This window comes from Cynoglossus semilaevis, chromosome 5 (assembly GCF_000523025.1).
Source record: "Cynoglossus semilaevis isolate Cse_v1.0 chromosome 5, Cse_v1.0, whole genome shotgun sequence".
Taxonomy (NCBI): domain Eukaryota; kingdom Metazoa; phylum Chordata; class Actinopteri; order Pleuronectiformes; family Cynoglossidae; genus Cynoglossus; species Cynoglossus semilaevis.
The window spans coordinates 7345891-7369538 of NC_024311.1; the positions used below are offsets into that span (position 1 = coordinate 7345891).

The following is a 23648-nucleotide window of genomic DNA, read 5'->3' on the forward strand; positions in this document are numbered from 1 at the left end:
GTTTGCTGCTTTTATGGCAGCTGCGGTAACGATAGCTGCGGCAGCGAGCAGTAGTTCGCTGCGTGGCGGTTTCCGGTGTCCGTTCGTTTGCAAGAGGATGGCGTCCGGCTTCAACCGCATCCTCTCCACCGCCGGTACTGCGACTTCCAGACACAAGGAAGGCTGTTGACCCCAGGCTGGTGTCTTCAGCGGAAATCACTGACAATCTGCAGGGGTGCGTGTAAGTAAATATAATTTTGTAGTACGTGTTGAATTTTCGGCAGTTACCAGGGGTCTCTGCTACAGGAGGCGGATTTCCCCCTGCAGCTCCGGGGAGGCCTAGAATGATTCGAGGGTCTGTTTGCGACGAAGGTTTGTATCAAACGTTACCTTCATTAAAGCGACTTTTCAGCCATTGCGACAACGCCCGAGAGCTCCCGTCCACCGACTTGTTTTGTTCTGTCGTTGCGTGTGCTGCTTGTCTTGATAACAACTACACGGGTGGAGTGTTAATATGCGATTACGATGCGGGATTGGATGGAAATGATATAAAACGAGCTCCGCTGTTTGGTTAGCTGTTAGCCTTTAGCTTCGCTACCGCGGCTGAAAAACTAGCGGCTTGTAGCCGTGTTAATACAACAATGTTGGCGTTAAATAACGTGCACACGCCTCAAAAAATTAAACAGTACACTATTGTTAAATTGACGTAGTTTCCCCGCGCCATATTAGCTCTTTAATATATATATTTTTCACCAATGCGTTCGTGTTTCAGGAAATAGCCTTAGCCCAGTTCTTGGAATACAACTGTTATTTTTGCTGATTCCCTGTTGTTAAACGAGGCTCTGCGTGAACATGTCTGTTACTCTGCCGTCATTCCCTAAAATATTTACACATATTTTCTTTTTTGATTTTAGTGTAACGTTATTGGCCTCAGATTTATGTCAAATATCTGAGTGATAACAGTCTATTTTTAGGCCGCTAAAGAAAAACCTTTTGATTCCCATTATTATTGTTGGGTCTGTAGAGACGATTGGCTTCATTGGTTTTGTTTATTTATTGATAAAACCTCATCTTGTTGAAGTTGTTTTTAATATTTATTAATAATGATTTGGTTGAAATTATCCTAAAGGCAAAGTATGTGTTAAATACAATTTTATTTTATTAATTTAACCCATTGACCTAATTTTTAAGAACTGGTTTCTTTAGTGCAATGTTTAGTCACATTCACAATTCATCAGCTGTTGTGTGGAACAATAACATGATGTTTACACAGTTAAAATACATAAAAACCAACAAACAAAAATATCTCACACAGCCATCACCTCGATTAGTAATCAGCTAGCAATAGCTCAGTTGGAATTGAGTGCTGGTTTATTACTTGATGTTAATAGAATAATCAGGTTCATGCTTGCCAATTTACGTTTCATTATAAACTGTATACAGCACGTCAAATTGAAACAGTAAAAGAAAGGAAAGCGTGTCTTCCCCTGCCATGGTAACCATTGATTTTATTTAATTCAGCAGTTGAGTGATGGAGGCGGGGGTGGAGCAATACATGTAGGTGATGCCACTGAGGGGAGAGTACACTTTTCCGTTTGCCATTTGACCTTAATGCATTTATAGTATAACACTGGCTCTAAAAAAATGTTTCATATAAAATGATCTGTTGAGTTGCACCTTTTGAGGTAGTGAGAAATTCAGCTTTCACCTTTCGGTTTCAGCTGAAAATCATTTTAAAAAGACAAACCTGCCCAGTTCAAAGTTCTGCATTTGGACACTGTTCAATTCAGCACAAGTATGGAATTGAATATTGATATGATGCCGGAAGTTTTAATGGGTTGTTTTGTTGTTGTTGTTGTTGTTGTTGTTTTTAAGCTGATAATCATAGATATCTTGAGATATCTTTTAGCCATAACACACTTGCAGAAAATTAAATGTGTAATTGCATGTTCCTAAGGAAGCAGGGAAACTGCTGGTATCCTGTCAGAGTAAATATAAATCGCTTCAATTTGTTAGAACTAATTCAATAATAGGGGTTATTCATTTAGCTCTTAGCTGCGGCTAAAGTTTGAAATCACAATTTTCAATACTAACAGTCATGTCAAAGAAAAAACTTGAATTAGATGTCCTTGTTTACAATCACTCGTCTCTTCCTGCATGGTCGGCTTTCCTTTTTTTCTGAGAGAGTTGTCTGATTCATATTTGTTTCTTTTTCCTGTAGGTTGACCTTCTTGTCTCAGTGGAGGTGTAAATGGGCTGTAGCCTTTAGTTCCTGTTGATCTGTTAGTTCCATTCCACAATCAACCCCAACGTCCTGTTCACTGAGTCCTTATATGAGAAGTGAAACAATGACGGAAGCATGGCAGCAGCAGCAACACGCAGTGGCTCCACCCTCTGTCGTGCACACACTGTCCCAGACAACAGACAACTCACTGGGCTGCACTGTGTACGGCGTGGTCCTGCAGCCAGACACCTCCCTACAACAGCAACAACATGGCCAACAGCATACTGTTCAAGCTCAGCAGCCCGCCCTGCAGGTGGGGGGAGAGAGAGGGCACAAGTGTGGGGCCTGCGGTCATGACATATCTCACTTGGCCAACCCTCATGAGCACCAGTGCATAGTCAACCAGGACCGGTCCTTTCAGTGCACACAGTGCATGAAGATCTTCAGCCAGGCAACTGACCTGCTGGAACATCAGTGTGTGCAGGTGGAGCAGAAGCCTTTTGTGTGCGGGGTCTGCAAGATGGGATTCTCATTGCTCACATCCTTGGCTCAGCATCACAACTCGCACGGCAACGGGAACAACCCGATGAAGTGCTCCATCTGTGAAAAGACCTACAGGCCCGGGTCTGGAAACGTCACTCCCACCTCCTCAGCTGCCAACCCCCAGCAGCCCTCCACAGGCGAGACTTCAAGTGGCGGTGCAGTGATCAGCGCCTCGTCTCCACCGGCATTTGAGGCCTCTGCGCCAGACCGGCCGTACAAGTGCTCCGTGTGCCACAAGGCTTTCCGCCATTTGTCTGAGTTGACCCGTCATGAAAGGGTGCACACCGGAGAAAAGCCATATAAATGTGACACGTGCGACAAAAGCTTCAGCCAGTCTTCACACCTGGCACACCACCAGCGCACACACAGCTCCGAGCGACCGTACAAGTGTGCTGTGTGCGAGAAGAGCTTTAAGCATCGCTCCCACCTTGTGCGACACATGTACGCTCACTCCGGTGAGCACCTTTTCAAGTGCAATTTATGCGAGATGCACTTTAAAGAGTCGTCCGAGCTCCTGCATCATCAGTGCCAGCCCGAAGGCGAAAGGCCTTTCCGCTGCGGTTCCTGCGGAAAGAGCTTTAAGCGCCCATCCGACCTCCGGCAACACGAGCGAACCCACTCTGAGGAGCGACCGTTCCAGTGTGAGGAGTGCCAAATGAGCTTCAAACAGCAGTACGCGCTGGTACGCCATCGTCGCACTCACAAAAATACAGCCGATCGCCCTTTCAAGTGTAACCTCTGCGATAAGGGGTTCCTTCAACCATCCCACCTGCTGTACCACCAGCAGGTTCACGGTATGGAAAGTCTGTTCAAATGTGCATCCTGCCAGAAGTCTTTCAGCCAGTCGGGGGAACTGCTGAGGCACAAGTGCGGTGGTGAAGTTGAAAAGCCCTACAAATGTGAGGTGTGTGGAAAAGGCTACAAGAAAAATTCAACGCTGCAGCGCCACCAGAACTCTCATTGCACAGAGAAGCCACTGAAATGCTCCCTGTGCGACAAGCGCTTTGTGTCGTCCTCGGAGTTTGTGCAGCACCGCTGCGATCCCACGCGAGAGAAACCGCTGAAATGTCCCGACTGTGAAAAGCGCTTCAGGTATTCATCGGAGCTGCAGCGCCATCGCCGGGTCCACACCGGGGAGAAGCCTTTTAAATGTGCCAGCTGTGACAAGAGCTTTAAACAACGTGAGCATCTGGCCAAACATCAGAGTGTGCACTCCCGTGAGACACAGTTCAAGTGTGTGTGGTGCGGAGAGCGCTTTCTTGACCTTGCGGTTTTGCAGGAGCACACAGTCCAGCACACAGCAGAGGGGGAGAGTTTCTCTGAAACTCCGTGCATCCCATGAACTCTTAAAGCTTCTCAGTGCTGCGTTACAAACATGACTTTTTCTCTAAAAGTGACACGTGCAAGGCCCCCGTCCCCCACCCAAATGTAGTTGAAAGTGTCCATCCATTTATGATATTTGATCATTTTTAGTTCATCCCCAGCCTTTTAATGATTATAAGTGAAACATGGAGATTTAAAAGAAAACCTTGAGGATTTTGTTTTGTTTTGGTTTTTTTTTTTTTTACAAAAAGAGCATGTAAAAATGGTTTTTAATATAACGTGGAAAGATCTTGATTCAGTCTTAAAGCGAGTGTGGGACCATATCCATTGGCTGCATGTAGGGATGTCCGGTACTAACAGCCCGATATTAGCATAATTATGTGATAACTGTAAGAAAATGATGTATAGTCTAAAAATAGTTTTGGTGAAAAATGGCTGTATTTGGAAGTGAAAGTCACAAGATGGAACAATTGTAGCTCATTTTATAAATCTATTTTGATTGTATGCAGAATGATGGTGCTGGTTTGTGTGTTTGGCCAATATCGGCATATCGAATATCTGCAAAAAGTTAATATCGGACGTCCCTAGCTGCATGTGATTGTCTGTTTTGTAATTTTAATTCTGTAGCTGAGATGACAGGTTTCAGACAGTTTTGAGAGAACAGCTGTGCTCACATTAAGGTCATTTTGAAATCCATGTGCCTTTTGTTTTTGTTTTTTTTAACCCTCTTGTTTAATTGCTCCTGTGTTTCTGTTCATTTCATGTCCAGTGAAGACAAAGCGGCCGGCTTGAGCAGCACTATATTTTCACATACTAGTTCTTAGATAGTTATCATCTGTTGGTGCATGAATATTTATCACACTTGAATATTATGAAGTGTTGTATTTTTAGGTTTGGTTTATTTAGTAAAAGGAATTCTAGGAAGAATAAGTGACTTTGTGAACATGTATAGTCTGTGTCCTTTAAAATCTGTGTTGTTGCATCTTTGTATTAAAACGGTGACACCTAGGTAACAAACATACCTATGATGTCTCACACACACACACACTTAACTTGTGCAATAGAATATGCACAGTGTAATATTTATGACTACTGAATCATGGCATAGTCAACTGTTATATTATAGATTGTGTGTATACCCATATGTAAAACATTGGAAACTGTATAGTGCTTATGTAACATGCTTTTTGTATTTACTATGAATGAGCTTGCTGTATTTTGCAAGCTTTTGAGTTTCAGTTTCTGACCCTTCATCACAGGGTTTAACCAGCAAGCGTTATCTTGCATACTTGCAACAAATTAGCTGCGTTAGTTACTGTGTGATAGATCTAACAAACATCATGTTTTTTTAACTATTGTTTCTTAAAAGAACGAAATGAACTGGCCTAGAAAAAACTGCCAGCATCTTAGCCCCCTCCTGGTCCAGAATTGGGTTTCTGGCAGATGAGTCCATATATGCCTCAAAAGTTGAGCGACCTCAGTGTTTGTCTAAACCAGGGAAAAGTAAATTGTGTACTTTAATGTGTGGCTTTCTTTATTATGTACAATCTTTGCAGTATATTTAAAATAAAAGATTTTTTGGAATTTCAAAAACCATGGACAAAGGGAACGTAACTTTCCACGGTTCCATGGTTAAAGGTTCTGTTGTGTCTGCTTCAAAATCTGCAGGAATGACAACCATGTGTTATGACGTGTTAACTTTACACATGGTATCATTAATATAGAGTCATATTGATACTGTAAACAGGAGTAAAAATAAACTCACTCTGAAAACGGGTGTACGTGGGGTTTTTTTTTTTTATTACATGACAAATTCGAACTCTGGTACACATCTATGACCTCACCTTTCGGAAGCCTGGACTCCAGAGTACATTGTAGCCATTTTTGGTGTAACACAGCCCCAATCACCCTCATTCAAATAGTCTTTTTGTTTTTGTTTCTCAGGGTTACATCACCCCCTCCAGCAGATGGCAGCCTAGGCAACCGCCTGTGTGGCTTATGCCAAGAGCTGGTTCTGCTTTGGTTCCACAAGTACTATAAAATAACTTTACAATTTGATAACTGTAAAACCTACAAGCCTTCTTCGATTATAGTGCAGCGTGGCAGTATAGCTCTAGCTGGTTTTTATACTTTCCACAATAGGTAAATGAAATAAAACCAATACATCATCACAGGTCTCACTCTGACCTTTTTATTTCGTTTCCATTCACCTGTCACAAATCACCCCTGACACTCTTCTCCATCCACCCCACCCTGAATGCATCATTTTCCTCCCATGGTCCTGTACTATCCATTACTCTGGATAGTTGACCACAGGTACTTGAACTCATCATTGTCTCACTTACGCTGTATAAAAAGTGTATTTTATATTACAACATGTAGTGTTGAAATTACTTGTTGTGGACGACATTTCTACACTACTATGAATACACAGTTTTAAACATTGTACATTTTAATAAAACATACAAGAACACATGATGGCTGCAATTGGAAGTAATTATCACTAACCAGTAACAGTGAAAAGTGTTTCTTTTATTTTGATGATTCCCATTGTAATTTTAGGCCATCAATGACAATACCACGAAAAAACAACTATCGTCCGAGTCCGGGAAATCCTTTTTTTGAGTCCTAACCCTGACAGAACGCTGGTACCACCTGGTTATTTGCGGATCACAGTTTTGCGGGTTCAGTGAGCTTCGGGTTCACTTCCGGGGGATGTTTGCAGCGAAAGGGTAGATTCTCCAGCTCTTGCCTGGGAACCACCCCCATTTTTCCGGGTACACATTTCTCTGTCCCCGGTCCTGTGGCTATTCCACCTTTATCGGTGACTTAAGAGGTGGTTTGGACTCGTCGATGTGCGGAGAGAATCGTCCCGCCGGCGCTGACGAATGAGTTTCCTGTGAGCTCCGGTTGTAGCTACGACGAGGTTAGCTGGCTAACTTTAGCCTCGTTAATACTTCTTGCTCTTTCATTTGTTAAATTGTTTCTCCAGTTAGCGCACGGTTTGGATATGTGCTTTAGACACGGTTGTACAGTGTATCACCAAATATTGTTCGTGTGTCTTTTACAAGCTTCAATTTGTGTCGTTTTGGCGTTTAGCTAGGCAGGCTAGGTCATCGCAACTAACAGCCTCTACATTGACTTTATATTGAAATGCTCGTAACAGATGTTGGTGCACTATATTTTGGTGAGGCGTTCATGGGGCGTTTCTGTAACCAGGATTGTTAATAATTAATATCCTCTGTTTTGAATTTATACAAGCTTTGCGGATGTATGTGAAGGCCCGTGTCGTGACGTGCCCCATAAGTCACACTTTTTGGGGCTGTAAAAACGGGTTTGGGAACGTTTTGGTCACGAGGAAGAATGTACGGTTTGACACTTGTCTCACTAATGTCTATGAGGTTCCCAACACGTTAGTGTTTTGGAGATCTGCTCTGGTGTATTGTGGGAAAATGTGGAGGGTCACATTTTCAGAATTTATTCATGGAATGCTATGTTTGTTTGTGTTAAAGGGTGTAACCAGTTGGTGCTTTTTTTATTGGATTACCCCAATTTTTATTGGGGTAATAAATTGGCGTTTATCTGGGTTATGGACATGTATGTTATAAAATATCGACAGCCTATCAGTAGCTCTCAGGCTCTGCCATGGAAAGGCCAGTATTCGGGTTAAACATTATGCTAGTTTTTTTTCTCCTGCAATTCTGTTTAGAAAGAAAATATGATTAAAAAAAATAACTACAGGACAGCAATTATGACGAGACACCAAGTGGTTTACTTCAGTTGTTGCTCACAATGTAATAAAATGTGGCTCCAGGACATGGCTCCAGGAGGGTTAATCGTTTTAGATATAGGAATTGTCATTTTTATTGTGTCAACCCTGATGTAGACTGCAGTACAGCAGTAGTAGGATCCTGCCTGCCATGCAGTTGCTGCAGGTTTGATTCCATTGTCCCAGTCCCTCTCACCAGAAGGAAGGGCAGTGAATCACTTTGTGATGGTATGTGGTGAATTTTAACAACAAAGAAGCATACAAAGCTGTTTGTACATGTATGTGTACTTTTGCTTAGATTCTGACCTATTAAAAACATGCTGTTATTTCTGGAATTATTCCACGATTCATTGAAAATAATCAATGCACTCTTTTACACCTGAGGCTTCAGTTCACAAGAGAGGACGGAGGGAAGGAAACACCTCAGTGTTGTGACATGTACTGCTTAAGTAAATGATCAGTTGTTCAGACACACGGCGATTCCTGGATCCTAACTGTTGGTTCAATCTACAGTAAAATAATGTTTTACTTAGTTTTTTTTTCCTTTGTTGTAAAATAACAGAAAAAAACATTTGTGTCTTCCTGCAGCTGGCGGGTCTTCATCCCATCCTGCCAAACATCCTTCTCAGGGGCGTCACACACTCAGTCCTCATTGCGCTGTCAGTCTGCACGACAGCTCTGTCACACTGGGTCAGCGTTGTTCACAGAAGGCCACGTCTGACCAGAGCCAATGCTAAACACAGCACAGCCATTTTAGAGACGCGTGTTCTGGAGAGTCGCTTCGCTGCCCTCCAGAATCAAGCCACCAAGTGTTCTGTGGGAGCTGTAGGTCCTCCACAGGGGGCCTTCAAGACAGCAATGCCTGGGTCCACGCCGGCAAGCAGCAAAGCTAGGGTGTACACGGATGTCAACACACAGAAAAACCGAGAGTACTGGGACTACGATGCTCACGTTCCAAACTGGAGGTAAATTCCAGTGTTTCCTCTGTATCAACACAAGTATTAAACCTTTTTTTTTCTAAAAATGATTCAGTGATTTGTCATGTTTATATATATGTATATATACTGTACACATGTGTGTATATATGTATATATACTGTACACATGTGTGTATATATGTATATATACTGTACACATGTGTGTATATATGTATATATACTGTACACATGTGTGTATATATGTATATATACTGTACACATGTGTGTATATATGTATATATACTGTACACATGTGTGTATATATGTATATATACTGTTCACATATGTGTGTGTGTATATATGTATGCATATATTTGTATGTATATAAAAATATACAGTATATGTATTTGTGTGTTCTAAACGTTTTATTACTGTTACAAACATGTTTGTTTCTCATGTTAAATGTATGGTCATCGTGATGTCAAAAATATTGCATACATTAAAAAATGTTGTAGTATGGGTGGATAGTTTCCCACAATGCTTTGTGGTTGGTTAGACCTGTTTCACCGTAAGTGGGGGCAGTAGCTCAGGTCGAATTCTCGATGTTCCTGCGGTTGGAGTTACAATGTTTCCAATGTTCCTCTTCAGCAACCAGGACAACTACCAGCTGGTGCGTAAACTGGGTCGAGGGAAGTACAGCGAAGTATTTGAGGCCATCAATGTGACCAACAATGAGAAGGTTGTGGTGAAGATCCTCAAGGTAAGCACAGAACATGTTTTGTTTCTCCCCCAGAGGCAGAGCAGACGTTCACCTCCTAAGTGTCTAGAAGAAAGTGTGACATGTCTAACTGTAACTGTTGTTGTTGTGTCAGAGGAACTCATTACCTCCAGATGACTTTCATGATTTGTGCAGTACTTTGCAAAAGTTCTTCATATTTAAAAGTGTAGACAACGGGGGGATTTTGATTGTGTTGCATCTCAAATGTTTGTCTTGTTTCAACTCTTTATTTGTATTGTCTCCAAATTGTTGTGATTGAAAATGTCATCATTTTTTTATATAGGCGAAAAACATTTTACAAAGAGGCTGACCTCCTTTCAGGGGCGCCATAGCTCTTTAGGGAATTCTGTGAAAGAAAAGCTAGAAAAGCTGTTGGTAATTCTCATGTAACTGCTGTCCACGTCTGCTGCTCCACTGATGATTTTCATGTATTTCTTCCTGATCGTTGCGCTGCTTATTAAGTGCTGCCATTGTTGTTCCTGTCTTTGGAGTCAAGGCTGTTTAATGTATGTTTTTCTGTTCACAGCCAGTCAAGAAGAAGAAGATCAAAAGGGAAATCAAAATCCTTGAAAACCTGCGCGGAGGAACCAACATCATCCGTCTGGTCGATACCGTCAAAGACCCCGTGGTTAGTTGAAAAGCCTGCGTCATGTGCATGTCAGAAAGTTCCGATGGCGTCCCGCTCCTAACTGCGTGCCTCTCTGTGACGACGTATCTCCACCCTTCAGCTCTCCACCTCTCTTAAGTTTGTGTTGTCCTTTCTTTGCAGTCCAGAACACCAGCGCTTGTCTTTGAGTGCATCAATAACACAGATTTCAAGGTATTTTAAGTTGGCCAATATTAAACAGGCGTAACCACCATCCATGCAGACGTCGATGTCATAATTAATCACATGCATAATCCTTAGTTAACAGAGACCAGTGCAGATGTTGGGCTTTGTTTTGAATTTTTCTTCTTTAATTTGTGTGACAGGAGCTTTACCAGAAGCTGACAGACTACGACATCCGTTACTACATGTACGAGCTGCTCAAGGTGAGAGAAACTACTTACAGTTACTTCATTGACGGCGTCTTTGTAGTTTCCCTTGATTATTTTCACGGTGCACTTGTTTTTTTGGGCCATAAACTGCTTTCTAAAAATGAACACAGAGAAGCAGAATGTTCTTTATACACATGGTTCCAAACAGCCTTGTGTGTCTGAGGTGCACTTTAATTCCTGTTGAGTTTTGTACTTCAGAAATACTGTATATTCATTGATGTCCTTTTGTGAAATAACCACATCACATAAAGACCATGAACAAATGGAAATGGAGTTCACACTGTCAGATGTCCAGGGTTTTGGTTCTTTCTCCTCATGGTCACTCGTGTGTTTTCCTCCAGGCTCTGGACTATTGTCACAGTATGGGAATCATGCACAGAGACGTGAAGCCCCACAACGTGATGATCGATCATCAGCTAAGAAAGGTGCCTGTCAAATATGTTCTGAAATGACCCAAGTATAATGTCAGACACAGCTGCTGGGCAGCACCTCACACATGACACTAAATGTTCTGTGGAATTTCCAGCCCAGTTAATATTACCATATTTTCCGGACTATAAGTCACACTTTTTTTTTCATCCTTTGGCTGGGTTTGTGACTTATATATTAAAATATATAATTTGTCATGTTTGTTATCTTCACACTGATAGCCACTAGAGGGCACTGGTGATACTCCAGAGTGACTTACTGTATATATGTTGTTGTTTCTTCTTCATTTTGCATTTTTCTGGCCTGTATATGTTGTTTTTTTCTTCTTCATTTTGCATTTTTCTGGCTGGTGCCAATTATACTCCACAGCGATTTATAGTCCAGAAACTACTGTAATCTTAGACATGCACGTGACACACACGCACACACACACACACGTCAGTTGTTCCTGTAAATTTCTGACAAACTAGTTCCAAAAAAGTTTCAAAATTCTGTTCAGGAGTAGATGGCAACAGAGTACATTTACTGAAGTATCCTACCAAAGTACATCTTTGTGTATCTGTACATCACCTCTGCAGTTTTCTGTAATTCACTGTATTGTCTCTGCTCCACCTCATCAGTTATTAAACCTCATGATTAATACAGTTCTACAGCGATGATATAATTCCATTCCATCTCCATTTTTTTCCAAACAGCTGCGACTCATAGACTGGGGTTTGGCCGAGTTCTACCACCCTGCTCAGGAGTACAACGTCAGGGTGGCCTCTCGTTACTTTAAAGGCCCTGAGCTGCTGGTGGACTATCAGGTACCTGCTCTCACTCCTCACTCCTGGAACAAACCTCACTGTGACGGCAGCACTCTGTTCAGTCCTGCTGTCTTTCCTCTCTCGTTGCAGATGTATGACTACAGTTTGGACATGTGGAGTCTAGGCTGCATGTTGGCCAGTATGATCTTCCTGAAGGAGCCGTTCTTTCACGGCCAGGACAACTATGACCAGGTGATTGTTCTACGACAGAGACGCTCCTCCTTCTTCCTGCTGCTCCCTTTTCTTCTCTTCTTTCGTCTCATTTGTCCCTGACAAATGATCTTTGTCTTGGTTATCGGTTCCTTAGAGTAGCGGGGCAGTTCCAAATTCCAAATTTTTTATTAATTATTATTATTATTCTTTGTCTCCTTCCACTCTTTCTACCGCTCATTCACCTTCACTTCAATGTCGTTCTTGACTGTAATTATGGTTAATCAGTCTGATGATTAGTATTTTTAATTTCTTATGAATGTCCTCTTATTGTTCCTCTGAACTCAAGCATATATTTTTGTCTAAAATATCAGTTTAAAAACGTTATTGTATATATAGTCTTTGACATATATTTCCCTTCTCGTCAATGATCTCCGATGACCATCTGTCCAAACAAATGCTCTAACACGTAGCATTAGCATGTCATGTGCAGCTGTAGTCCTTAACCCTGCGTGTGTCTTGTTTGTCAGCTGGTCCGCATCGCTAAGGTTCTCGGCACCGAGGAGCTGTTTGGTTACCTGCACAAGTATCACATAGAACTGGACACTCGCTTCAAAGACCTGCTGGGACAGTGAGTGTCGGAGGAAGCAAAAGTAGAAAAGACAAACTGTCACTTTAAATCACATGACGTGTTTGTCATCGTGTGTCCAGGCAAACACGGAAGCGCTGGGAGCAGTTCATCCAGTCAGAGAACCAGCACCTGGTGAGTGCAGAGGCTCTGGACCTGCTGGACAAACTGCTGCGATACGACCATCAGCAGAGGTTGACGGCAGCTGAGGCCATGCAGCATCCGTACTTCTGTAAGTACCCTAATACCTGGGCAGGCCAAGTACTGCATCCTGCTGTGTACTTCTCATACTGGTATAAAGTACTGCACTAATGTAGTTGTACGTGTTCAAGTCTCTGCAAACAGTTTGTTTCATAAAGTTAAGTTGAGCATTAATGTGATACTCTAGGCCAGACATGGGCAAACTACGGCCCGGGGGCCGGATGCAGCCCGTTTGTTTTTTTTTAATCTGGCCCGTCAAACTTGTCTAAATTACATTATTAAATTTTAAAATTTTAGGACCTGTGAGTTGTGGTGCTGTGAGTCAAAAAGTTTGCCAATCCTGCTGACGGGTGGGATCAAGGCTGTCCTTTAGCTGGTTCTGAAATTTCAGCCCGTATTCGGCCCAGGAGCATTTATCCACATTTCTGTTTTTATCATCTTTTGTAAATACAGTAATTTTGTGCTGCTACATTTACACCTGTGATTTTGGGCCAAATGTCATTTGTTCCTCAGACCCCGTGGTGAAGGAACAAGCAAACGCCAACACAGACGGCCCAAAAGCAATAAGCAGCTCCAATGCAACATGATGACCACACAGCAGGTAAAACACACACACACACACACACACACACACACATACACGTCAGTGCGTCAGGTGTCAGATTTTTATAGAGAAGTTTATGCCCATATAAGATCTGCCAATATTGTCCAAACACTAATACCTGTCCTGGTAATATTTATTTATTTATTTATTTATTTATTTATCTGTACAAACCACTGTATGAGTTGCTGGCAACCGATAATGAGTCTTACTGATATTACGTAATTAAGCTAATATCAGTTGGTCGATATTATTGGACATGCCTAGTCCAAAGTAAAAGAAAATATCTGTGTATATTCTGAGTACTTAAAAAAAAATATCTGTGTATATTCTGAGTACTTGTTGCTAGCAATGACCATTGAAGTTTTTGTTGTATTACTGCAGTAATGCAGCCATATACATGTACTGTATGTTGATATACACAAAACAAATAATGACACACTGACTCTCACATACTCCGGACCCAGACTTTTCCGGAGAATAAATTGTTTTGTGTTTTCATGTCATTGACGAGGATTAAACGCCAGGGGTCACTAAAGTGTCGATGAGAAGGAAGTCCTTGGTTTTAAGTTTCTCAGTCAGTCAGTCAAATTTTAGGACGGGTTAAAGACAGAAAGTCAGTTCTGAAAAAAAAAATACTGTCTGCTGTTTGACTGTAAGTATCAACGTTCACAACGTGTGTTTTGTTTACGTAGAGTCCATTCCTGGATTTAATTTAATATTTTTTTAATGGTAATTTTTTTCTAACTTTTTTTTCCCTCCTCTTTATCCAGGAAAATTCTTTGTTACCTCAACTTGTGACCTTTTCATGGCAGAAACTTTGTCAGCAGCCAAACTGGAGTGAGAGTCAACACTGCAAAACACACACACACCCATTTACACACACACACACACGGGTGGGAATCTCTGCTGCTTTGGTCTGTGTCGCCAACCAATCTGATCTGAAGTCAGGTCTGAACTCCTCCTCCTTGTCCTCTCAGCTCCCTTTCCTCCCCCACACTCCCACCACCTAGTACAAAAGAGCAAAGTGACTGTTGTTGGACCCGTGTCCAGCGGCTGCTGTAACTGTAAAGCCGTCTGTCAGTCGCCTCGGTGACTTATCTCCAGGTCTAGGTTTTAGCACTGAGTGGCACGGAGGTGATTTTTGCTCCTATAGAACAAAAACTATATTGAAAAAGAATAAACGTTTTTATTTAAACTCACCCGACTTTCACGTTCATCTTTTTCCCCTTACATCACAGAGGTGCACGGTGATTGGATGAAACCTTGGATGGATGGATGGATGGATGGATGGATGGATGGATGGATTGGTCCAGGTACCACTGGTGGTACTTGGGCTCCATTACGTGGTACATGGGGAGAGGGTGTTTATTTGGTAACTTTGTTACGGTGATGTGTAAAGTGTAGAGATCAGAGACTGTACTAATGTTTAATACATTCACGTGTCACAGCCCAGTTCTCTCTCTGTTCTCTGCTGCAGCTCTACTATTTTACCAACAGATTAAAAAGCTGCAGCTCTACTATTTTGCCAACAGATAAAAAAAAGTCCCCCATGTACCATCATTGGTACATGTACCATAGTTTGAGAAACACTGATTTGGACTAATTTTTTTTTTACATGACCAGATGACCTCAAACAGGCCCGGAAAAGAAAATGAAACGTAAAGTCAAGCGTTGTATAGAAATATTCTTATTGGTAGTAGTAGAAATTACTAACATAATTACTAAACAGCTAGAGTATCAGTATCTGGAGTTAGGGTTAAAGAAAACCATGTTTTGTGAGAGTAAACAAACCAGACAACTTTTTTTTTTAACACTTTGTGCAGTTTTAATAAAGTGAAAGTTCAACGTGGTCTGCAGAACAGAAAACACTGACGAGCTGCTACATTTACACTTGTGCGCTGATGTGAAAGACAAAACAACGATTTCATCAATGAAGTTCAGTGAATAGTTCAGTGTTTAGAACAATTTCACACCTTCCTTATCAATGGAAGTAACTTCAGAGGAGAAGAGATTCAAAGTGGACCTGATCATTAACTCTGGATTTTTGTAAACTCTCAGACTGGAGTTCATACTTTGCACTCAGGGCGGGGCTGAAACGTTTGCTCTGGGTCCTGGTCTTTAGTTCTGTTGCAGACAGAGACTCACAGTTGCATGTGAAAAGTCAAACATTGTATAAAGCAAAAACGGCTGATCGGTGAAGAAGGCACAGCGACCACAGGCCTGTTGACCGACCAGTGGACGGATCTCTGGATGCAAACGAACTGTAAGTCATTACTAATCGCAGATCATTTGCTTCAGCTCCAGGCTAAAGGTACAGTTCCACATGACGTAGAAAATTCACGTGTTTGGAGGGGCTAGTTTCCCTGAACACTCCAACAATATTTGAATTTAAATTTCTAAGTTCATCAATTATAATTATATATATATATGTACATATATATGAACAAATATATATGTACATATATGGGTGTGTATATATGTACACGTATGTATACACATGTATAGATGTACATATATACATGCTGTAAATCACCTTTTCAATAAGTCAATCCCAGTCCACATTTTCTAAGCCTTTGCTAAAACAAATCAAAAAGTGCAAACATCGAAGTCTAGACTTTTAACACGTTTTTAGGTTTTTACCTCTGGTTCCCAATATGGTGGGCAAGGCCCCTTTGGTGGCGCACAGCTTTATGTGCCACTGTGGGGAATATTGAACATATTTGTCATTTGTTTTTCTCTTGTCATAAGTAACAGTATTTTTGTAGCAATAATATTGTTTTAAATAATGTTTTAAAGCAACAGCTGTGAATGTGCTGACGTTGGCTGCTCGACTAAAGTCATAGTTTAAAAAGAGTGGCACGGTTGTCACGGTAACAGATGACACCAAGGACTGAGCAGGTAATAAAAGGTCCGAGTTGGATCTGAGTCCAGTGGAAGTTACTGGATATTTTTACAGGTTCCGGCCTCAGTTTTCTTTTTCCCCACTTCCTGTTTGACTGAACATAGTGTGTCCTTTTTTTTCCCCTTTGATAAAAATGCAACACAAAATAAATAATTAAGGCATAAAAACGGCATAAAAGCTTTTAAAAAAAACCCCCCACAGGTCTTCAGTCTGGAATCAAAATAATAAATAGTGTCGATTATGATATTTAAATATGTACAGTAAATACACAATACTTTTAAGAACTGCGTTGGTTCCGTGTTTTCGCTGCAGGGTTGAGGTAACGTTGTGGCGGCAGCTCCGGTGGTACATGCTGTGGACGACCGTGGAGCAGGAGCTCGGAGGTGTTTGTGTTTACGTCCCTTTTGTTTGTTTCCTTCAACGTTAACTTTTTTTTTTAATTGTTCGGACAGAAGCCCAGAAATACTCGACGTAGTTTTTTTTTTTCAAATGCGTCACTACGACGTTGGCTTATTTTTTGGGTCGTTATGGCAGAAGACGTTCGAGTGTCGATTCGTTCAGCTCGTTCGAGGCGACGATGTAATCCAGGTGTTGCAGGTACCGCTCCTGGTCTTTCATGAAGTGTGGGATTCTGGGTCTGCAAAGAGTCGCCAGGGGGCGCAGCCTCTCTACGTCCCTGTAGGAAACCTGGTAGGGAGATAAGTTGAACTTGTACTTTTTTTGGTGAAACGTACGTCATCGCTTTTGTCAATTAACGGCTGATAATTAAAACGACTGCTATTCTGTTCAAAAGATAATTAAAACGACTGCTATTCTGTTCTTCTGAACAAATTGGAGAAAAGTTACAAATCGGTGCGATTTTCTTATCGAGGCAAAATTAAAGAAAATATTTTTTTAAAAAGTCCCCCCTCCTCATCTCCACACTCTCTGGGAACCGCTGCATTCGACGTCGTTTTTAACAGGCGTCACTAATAATTATGCCCAGCAGATGGCAGCAGTGTCCCTGAAAGCGCTTTTATTTTAACTACACAATGCAGTAAGTGTTTAAATTACAATTATAAATGGATTTGATTTGTTCAACGTGATTCTGACCTTTCCCAAGGAGGTCAACATCTTGAAGTCGATGGATCGTCGATAGCGAAGAAGCTGCAGGATTCCGTCCAGGTAAACCTGATCTTTGCTGAAACAGCCTGATAACACACACACACACACACACACACACACGTTGATACAGATCCAGGTTTCCTTTTGCTGCTGGACCTGGCAGGTCTTGGTCTCCTGTCCCCAGACTCGTCTTTCTTTTTGTCTTTCTTCCTCATCGTACTTGGAACCAAATGTACCAAAACACTGTGTATCATCTTGCTTTTTTTTTAACAGGTTTTTTATGTCAAAGTTGACTGACCCACAAACAGAGTTGTGTTGTGTAGTGGTGTTCTATTTCAATGTGTCATGTCCAAACAACGTCCAGGTGAAAAAAACGGTGTTTTGTGAATTTGTCTGTAAAATCTTGATTGGACTTGAACATTTATAAAATGCTTCTGCATAAACACACAAAAACTGACCGTTTTAAAAAGTAAAAAAACTATTAGCATAATTATTTAATATCTGTAAGAATCGTTATTAGTTTTTCCTCCGATAATGAAAACCGATAAAGCAATGACTGGGTTTTGCTAAATGATGGGTGTCCTAAAAATAGTTTGGGGGAAAAAATGACTGTATATGAATGTGAAAGCCACTAGATGGCAGCATTGCAGCTCATTTTATTAATCTATTTTAATAATCAGGGGATCGAAGGCAGAATGCTGGTGCCAGCAACTCTCAACAATCTGCCAGAGTGTTGTGTGTGTGTGTGTGTGTGTGTGTGTGTGTTCACCCGGCTGTGACGTGTCCGTCTGTCCTCTCTTGGCTCTCAGGCAGTACTCCCAGCGGACGTCGGGGTTTTGGACGAAGCGTGCAATGTGGCTGAAGAGCTGGCTGAAGCTCATGCTGGCGGCGTGGTGCACCGTGTAGTAGAGGAGCGCGGCCCGCCACAGGTACGGCTGCTTCCTGAGCAGCACGCTGTGCAGGCTGGCCAGGCCCTCCTCTGTTGGGTTGGCTGGTTTGAGCCCAAACTTCCTCCTGCCCTCTGCAGTGGCCCAGGGCTGCCGGCTGTTGTTGACACCACGGAGGTAATGTGTACCTGTCCACGGAGCAGCAAACACAGGGGCAGGGAGTTTAATTCTTGCCTAACCAGTGATCAGTACTATTGAATAAACAGTTAACTGTACACTTTGCGCCAGGGATTATCAACTGGTGGGCCGGATTGGATGGTTTGGTGGGCCAGAGCCAGCCTGCGGGCCACCAGTTGATAATGACCAGGGATTATAAACTGGTGACCCGTGGGCCGGATTGGACAGTTTGGTGGGCCAGATTTAGCCCCTGGGCCACCAGTTGATAATGTACTGGATTCCAAAATAAACATCAAATTAGAAAGTTAGCCAAAAATGTGTTGTTTTTTTTTCGATTGTCCGGCCCCCGAGGGGTCTGTCCCCAATATGTTCCCCATATGTACAGTACATAACGTCACTGCCCACATATTTCCTATATATAACAGCACGGCAGAGCAAATGCTCACCTACTTTGCACTCTGTAACTGAAGTTGTAGTATTTTTATGAGCACTTGTGGAACAATATCAAACAGGACCAGCTTTGCTGACCACACCAGTTTAAATAACAAATAAATTAATAACTTTAAATAAATATTGAAAGTTTTTAAAAAACACTTTGATCTTTTTTATTGACCTTTTTAAAATAGTTTTATTTGCATTGACTTGTTTGTTCAAGTCACTGACTTGCGTCAAATGAGCAAAGACCAACACTGATCCCCGGGTCACACCCTCATTACAAAATTGAAAACAATAATTTGGATTCATAAATTATGTGATGTTAAATGTACATTTATTTTATTTAGGAATCAGATTTTACTATTGGAAGTTGCAGTTTATAGATAAAGTAACCTGAAAACATCAGCTGAACTTGGAATAAATCAGAATTTTCATTTGCATTTAAGGAAAACAACTACCTGAAGGGCTTTGTATGGAGCAAACATTTGCAAATGATTCGGTCTGAGAGGCACGGCCTGGGTTGGAGTCCAGACTGTGACACTGCTGCTCTCTGCTCTGTCATGAACAAGCCATTTAGCTACAACAGTCCTGCTACAGACACCAGAGCTAACATTAGCTACAACAGTCCTGCTATAGACACCAGAGCTAACGTTAGCTACAACAGTCCTGGTACAGACACCAGAGCTAACGTTAGCTACAACAGTCCTGGTACAGACACCAGAGCTAACGTTAGCTAACGTTAGCTACAAGAAGTAACTGGAAGTTGCAGTTTATAGATAAAGTTACCTGAAAACATCAGCCGAACTTGGAATAAATCAGAATTTTCATTTGCATTTAAGGAAAACAACTACCTGAAGGGCTTTGTATGGAGGAAACATTTGCAAATGATTCGGTCTGAGAGGCACGGCCTGGGTTGGAGTCCAGACTGTGACACTGCTGCTCTCTGCTCTGTCATGAACAAGCCATTTAGCTACAACAGTCCTGGTACAGACACCAGAGCTAACGTTAGCTACAACAGTCCTGCTACAGACACCAGAGCTAACGTTAGCTACAACAGTCCTGGTACAGACACCAGAGCTAACGTTAGCTAACGTTAGCTACAACAGTCCTGGTGCAGCTACGTGTATTAGGAGGAGGGTTCTTACCAATCTCATGTCTCATCATTCCCTCCAGCCAGTGCTGCCGAGCTCCAGCCAGGTTGATGGTGAGAGTGGGACGACAGCTCTCCACCACCATCACTGCCTGAGACAGCAGCTCATCTGAGAGACGCACCACGACCTACACACACACACACACACCTTCATCAGAGCCTAGTCATCAAATAGTTCCGTGTATGAATTTCTAACCACGTTTGCCCGTATTACCATATGTTAATGTGGTGATAAAAATGGCCGCTCACCTCACCCACGCAGCCTTCTTTCTGTAAGTATTTGCGTACTGAAGCCCAGATCTGACTTTTTGAGAGCACGTTTCCAGCGGTCACCTCCTCGAACTTCTCATAGGAGCCAAATTTCCTTAGAACACATTCCATGATGCCCACCGCCTGAGGGCGACAACAGAGTAGAAGATCAGTAGAATCAGATTATTAAGTCTGAAGTACTAATACTGAACATCGGTACCTGTTCCAGGAAGAGGCCTGAGCCCTCGCAGTACTTGTCCAGCACGCTCCTGGGCTCAGGCTGGGTGTACTCAAACTGAGGTTCATACTTGAAGTCTGACTGGAAGAATGTCTGCTTCTCCTGCTCCAGGTTGAGTGGTCTGAGGGCAACAAGCAGGCAGGAGCGGGGGGCCGTAGGCTGCGTGCTGCCCCCCGTACCTTTCACGATATGCGGCAGTGAGGTGGCAGATCTCATCTGCCCCCTCTTTGCTCGAGGGCCCAAGGAGCAGTTAACCGAACACGTGCTCTCACTACGGCGCATCCAGCCGCCTGCGCCCAGGCTGGGGCTCGTCAGGCTGCGAGCGGGGGGCGAGGGGGCAGCGGGACCACTGCGCCACGGAGGACACCTGTCTGCCATCTGCTCACGCGACCCTCGCAGGCGCTGGGGCGTCATCTCCAGGCTAAGTGGTCGGGAAAGGGGGACACAAGATTTGGCCCCACCCTTCGTGGATGACGACCTCTTCTCTAGGGGGCGCTCTTTGGTCTGGGCTGGGAGTCCGTTGTGGGACACCTTGTCCTTCTTTGTGGCACTGCTTACCTTGGGAAGGACTTTGGTCGTCGGACCAGCGTGGACGGTGGGTTTCACTGGACCCGTTTGAACTTCCGGTTCCATCACCTGCTCATCGCTCCTGACGCACTGACCCTCGACCCGATCCATGACGACGTCACACGAGTCCAACACCATCACCACAGCTGCTGTTGAGTGTCGAGGAAAAACAATTTAAAAAAATTTAAAAACCGTTAGAAAGTTAGAAGTACCACAGCAGGTCGAGCATCATCAGTCAACGGGAAGATGAAGATCAGTACGGGTTCAGGACCGGCCTCAGAGTGTCTCAACCAATGAAATCATTTTGGGGGCGGGGCTAAGACTGCTGCAGCGCTCACATAAAGTAAAAAGTACCAAACACGGGGAACACTTTTTTCACTGGAGTACTTCAGTATTTGCACTTTTTTAACGCACGTTTTAAATAAAAATGTACAAAACGATATTTTTTAAATGCATTTATTCCCGCAAAATCTATGCAGTTAATTTTTAATTGAAATGGTTTAATTAGTACTCGAAACTGCTTTTTTTTTTTTTTTTTTTTCAAGAATAAAAACTTTAATCAATATCCGTAGGTCTGGACCGTTCAGTACTGGCCATAATGGAGCCCGCCTTCCCCCCCACACGGAGACACCATGGGGACACGGGGACAACCGTGAGCTGTCCTTAAGGTGGAGCCGCCCATGCAGCTGGGTGGAGGTACTGTTGTGTCAGTACTATTTAAGCCGTTAGTCCCAAGTAGAGACTCAGTCAACATGAGTACCTGGTACTACAGGGCGTGTACTCAGACCGTCTGTGGGACTGTAAGTACAGAATGAATACTCATCGATTCTATTTTTAAAACCCGCAGAGTAACAAACAACACAAACTTCCCCCAAACACCCACCTGCTACAGCAGCGACCTCCGGGACCGAACCTTTATTCCGCCATGGGGACCGCGGCTCCGTCCACCGGCCACAGGCAGCGGGATGTTGGCTTTACTGGAGAATGAGAATCATCCGCGAATAACGGATTCACGGAGGAGCCGGAAGTTGCTGGGCCGGCCACACAGCGGCGGCTGAGTTGGAAGAAATGACACCAGACGTAACGGCGTGACTCGTCCTCATACGTCATCACGTATAGAGTCCAGTATATAAACGTTATTATTTAAACCCTCGCGGCCCAAAAATACATCGCATTTACATTGGAAATGGACTTTCGATGGCAGAAAAGCACTTGTCCATCCAACAGAAAGGTCCGTTTTTTTTTATTTGTCTGCTTCATAGAATGAAAATAACAGGTTTAATTCTTTAGGTTGTTTAATAAATGAATAAAAAAAAAATACAAAACACAGAATTCCTTCTTTTATGTTCCAAGGTCACAGCTTGATTCTTCTCCTTATCCAAGTTTTTTTTTTTACTCATCAGGAAAATTTAAATTTTGCTCTGACTTTGAAATGGTTACAATCGACAAAGATACGATGAAGAAACGTTTCCTCTGGTGTCTTAAAGTTAGTCACAGTTGGTAGCATTTTTTTTTTTTTGGCGGAAATGTTGTTAAAATGTATGGCATAATAACAGCGGCCTGTTGCCAAGGTGTATTCTGTCAAACTGTTGGCAAGGACAAACTAAGTTTGATGTTTAAAGGTGTGGCCTCGTCTGAATCCTCATGCACAAATGTGCCGTTTGATTTGAGATAATGTGTTTGATCATCAAACCAATTTGTAAACATTGTTAAAATGCTGGGTAAACAATGTTGTTGCTCGTGTGGGTGAGTAAAGGCACGACATGGTTAGAATTGTATTAGCACCAAAAAGAACCATGATAATCTTGATGGCTGGTGTTTGGTGAGTTATGCTTCATGTCAGTCAGAGAAACGATTAACAGCATTAGGGCCATTAGTACATGTTTGCAAACCAAACAAAGGCTAATGCTGGTGTTTACACTGGCGTCAGCTGAGTCTTATGATCAAATAATTGTCTGCTAACAAAGTCCGGGTGAACAAATTAATGAGGTAATGTGATAAGATAATAACTGGTTAAAATGCACAGCATTAAGAGATATATATATATATATAAACATATATATAAACATATATATTTAAACATATATATAATTATATAAACATATATATAGAGGCAAGATAGACATACTATTATTTACGTATATATTTGATCCTTTATAACCCTCACCTACACCTCAACCCTCTCTAGACTGTATTACCCTTCCCCACACAGTTATATGCACAGTGGAGTTGCATGATGCCGATGCAGAGTGAAGTGAACGACAGACAAGGGGAAATGCTACAATGCACGAGTCAATAAAAAAAACATTAAATTATCATGTCACTTAAATGGTCTGAAAACTATTTATTTATTGTATATAATTTATCCTTCAACACTCATTCGATCCATGCAGTCAAGTTTGCACGTCTGTTAGCCTCTGCTAACAGACGTGCAGAGGTAGAGTAGTAGAAACAGCAGAACTTCTTCTTGGGCCAGAGTTTTTGTGTCCCATGTTTGACACACTGTCACCTAGTTTTATGTACAGTGGAACCTCGACAAAGATATGATGAG

At 42.4% G+C, this 23648-nt stretch overlaps 3 protein-coding genes across 7 annotated transcripts; 2 read left to right on the top strand and 1 right to left on the bottom strand.

Moving 5' to 3' along the window:
- Nucleotides 1–79: 79 nt before the first annotated feature.
- On the top strand, nucleotides 80–5846 carry znf319a (zinc finger protein 319a). 3 transcript variants are annotated; one of them, XM_025055630.1, is made up of 2 exons: nucleotides 80–214; nucleotides 2201–5846. In XM_025055630.1, the coding sequence occupies exon 2, from the start codon at nucleotides 2313–2315 to the stop codon at nucleotides 4086–4088; it is 1776 nt and encodes a 591-aa protein (XP_024911398.1). In that variant the 5' UTR covers nucleotides 80–214; nucleotides 2201–2312; the 3' UTR covers nucleotides 4089–5846. The 3 variants fall into 3 exon arrangements, with proteins under 3 accessions (XP_024911398.1, XP_008308445.3, XP_024911397.1); XM_008310223.3 differs by having other exon boundaries at nucleotides 84–220; XM_025055629.1 differs by having other exon boundaries at nucleotides 200–351.
- An 890-nt stretch (nucleotides 5847–6736) lies between these two features.
- On the top strand, nucleotides 6737–14592 carry LOC103378870 (casein kinase II subunit alpha'-like). Of its 2 annotated transcripts, none has more exons than XM_008310226.3 (13): nucleotides 6737–6995; nucleotides 8427–8803; nucleotides 9403–9514; nucleotides 10059–10160; nucleotides 10302–10352; nucleotides 10505–10564; nucleotides 10912–10995; nucleotides 11695–11805; nucleotides 11896–11997; nucleotides 12486–12586; nucleotides 12667–12815; nucleotides 13298–13385; nucleotides 14159–14592. In XM_008310226.3, exons 2-12 carry the CDS (start codon nucleotides 8697–8699, stop codon nucleotides 13369–13371), a joined length of 1053 nt encoding a protein of 350 aa, XP_008308448.1. In that variant the 5' UTR covers nucleotides 6737–6995; nucleotides 8427–8696; the 3' UTR covers nucleotides 13372–13385; nucleotides 14159–14592. The 2 variants fall into 2 exon arrangements, with proteins under 2 accessions (XP_008308448.1, XP_024911399.1); XM_025055631.1 differs by lacking the exon at nucleotides 6737–6995 and adding an exon at nucleotides 8047–8066.
- Nucleotides 14593–15187: 595 nt separating this feature from the next.
- On the bottom strand, nucleotides 15188–22376 carry kiaa0895l. Of its 2 annotated transcripts, none has more exons than XM_008310228.3 (7): nucleotides 21981–22374; nucleotides 20513–21246; nucleotides 20293–20436; nucleotides 20039–20171; nucleotides 18164–18469; nucleotides 17383–17480; nucleotides 15188–16977 (listed from the first exon to the last, which is right to left on the bottom strand). In XM_008310228.3, exons 2-7 carry the CDS (start codon nucleotides 21233–21235, stop codon nucleotides 16816–16818), a joined length of 1566 nt encoding a protein of 521 aa, XP_008308450.1. In that variant the 5' UTR covers nucleotides 21236–21246; nucleotides 21981–22374; the 3' UTR covers nucleotides 15188–16815. The 2 variants fall into 2 exon arrangements, with proteins under 2 accessions (XP_008308450.1, XP_016887971.1); XM_017032482.2 differs by having other exon boundaries at nucleotides 16804–16977; nucleotides 20513–21243; nucleotides 21981–22376.
- Between the last annotated feature and the right edge of the window lie 1272 nt (nucleotides 22377–23648).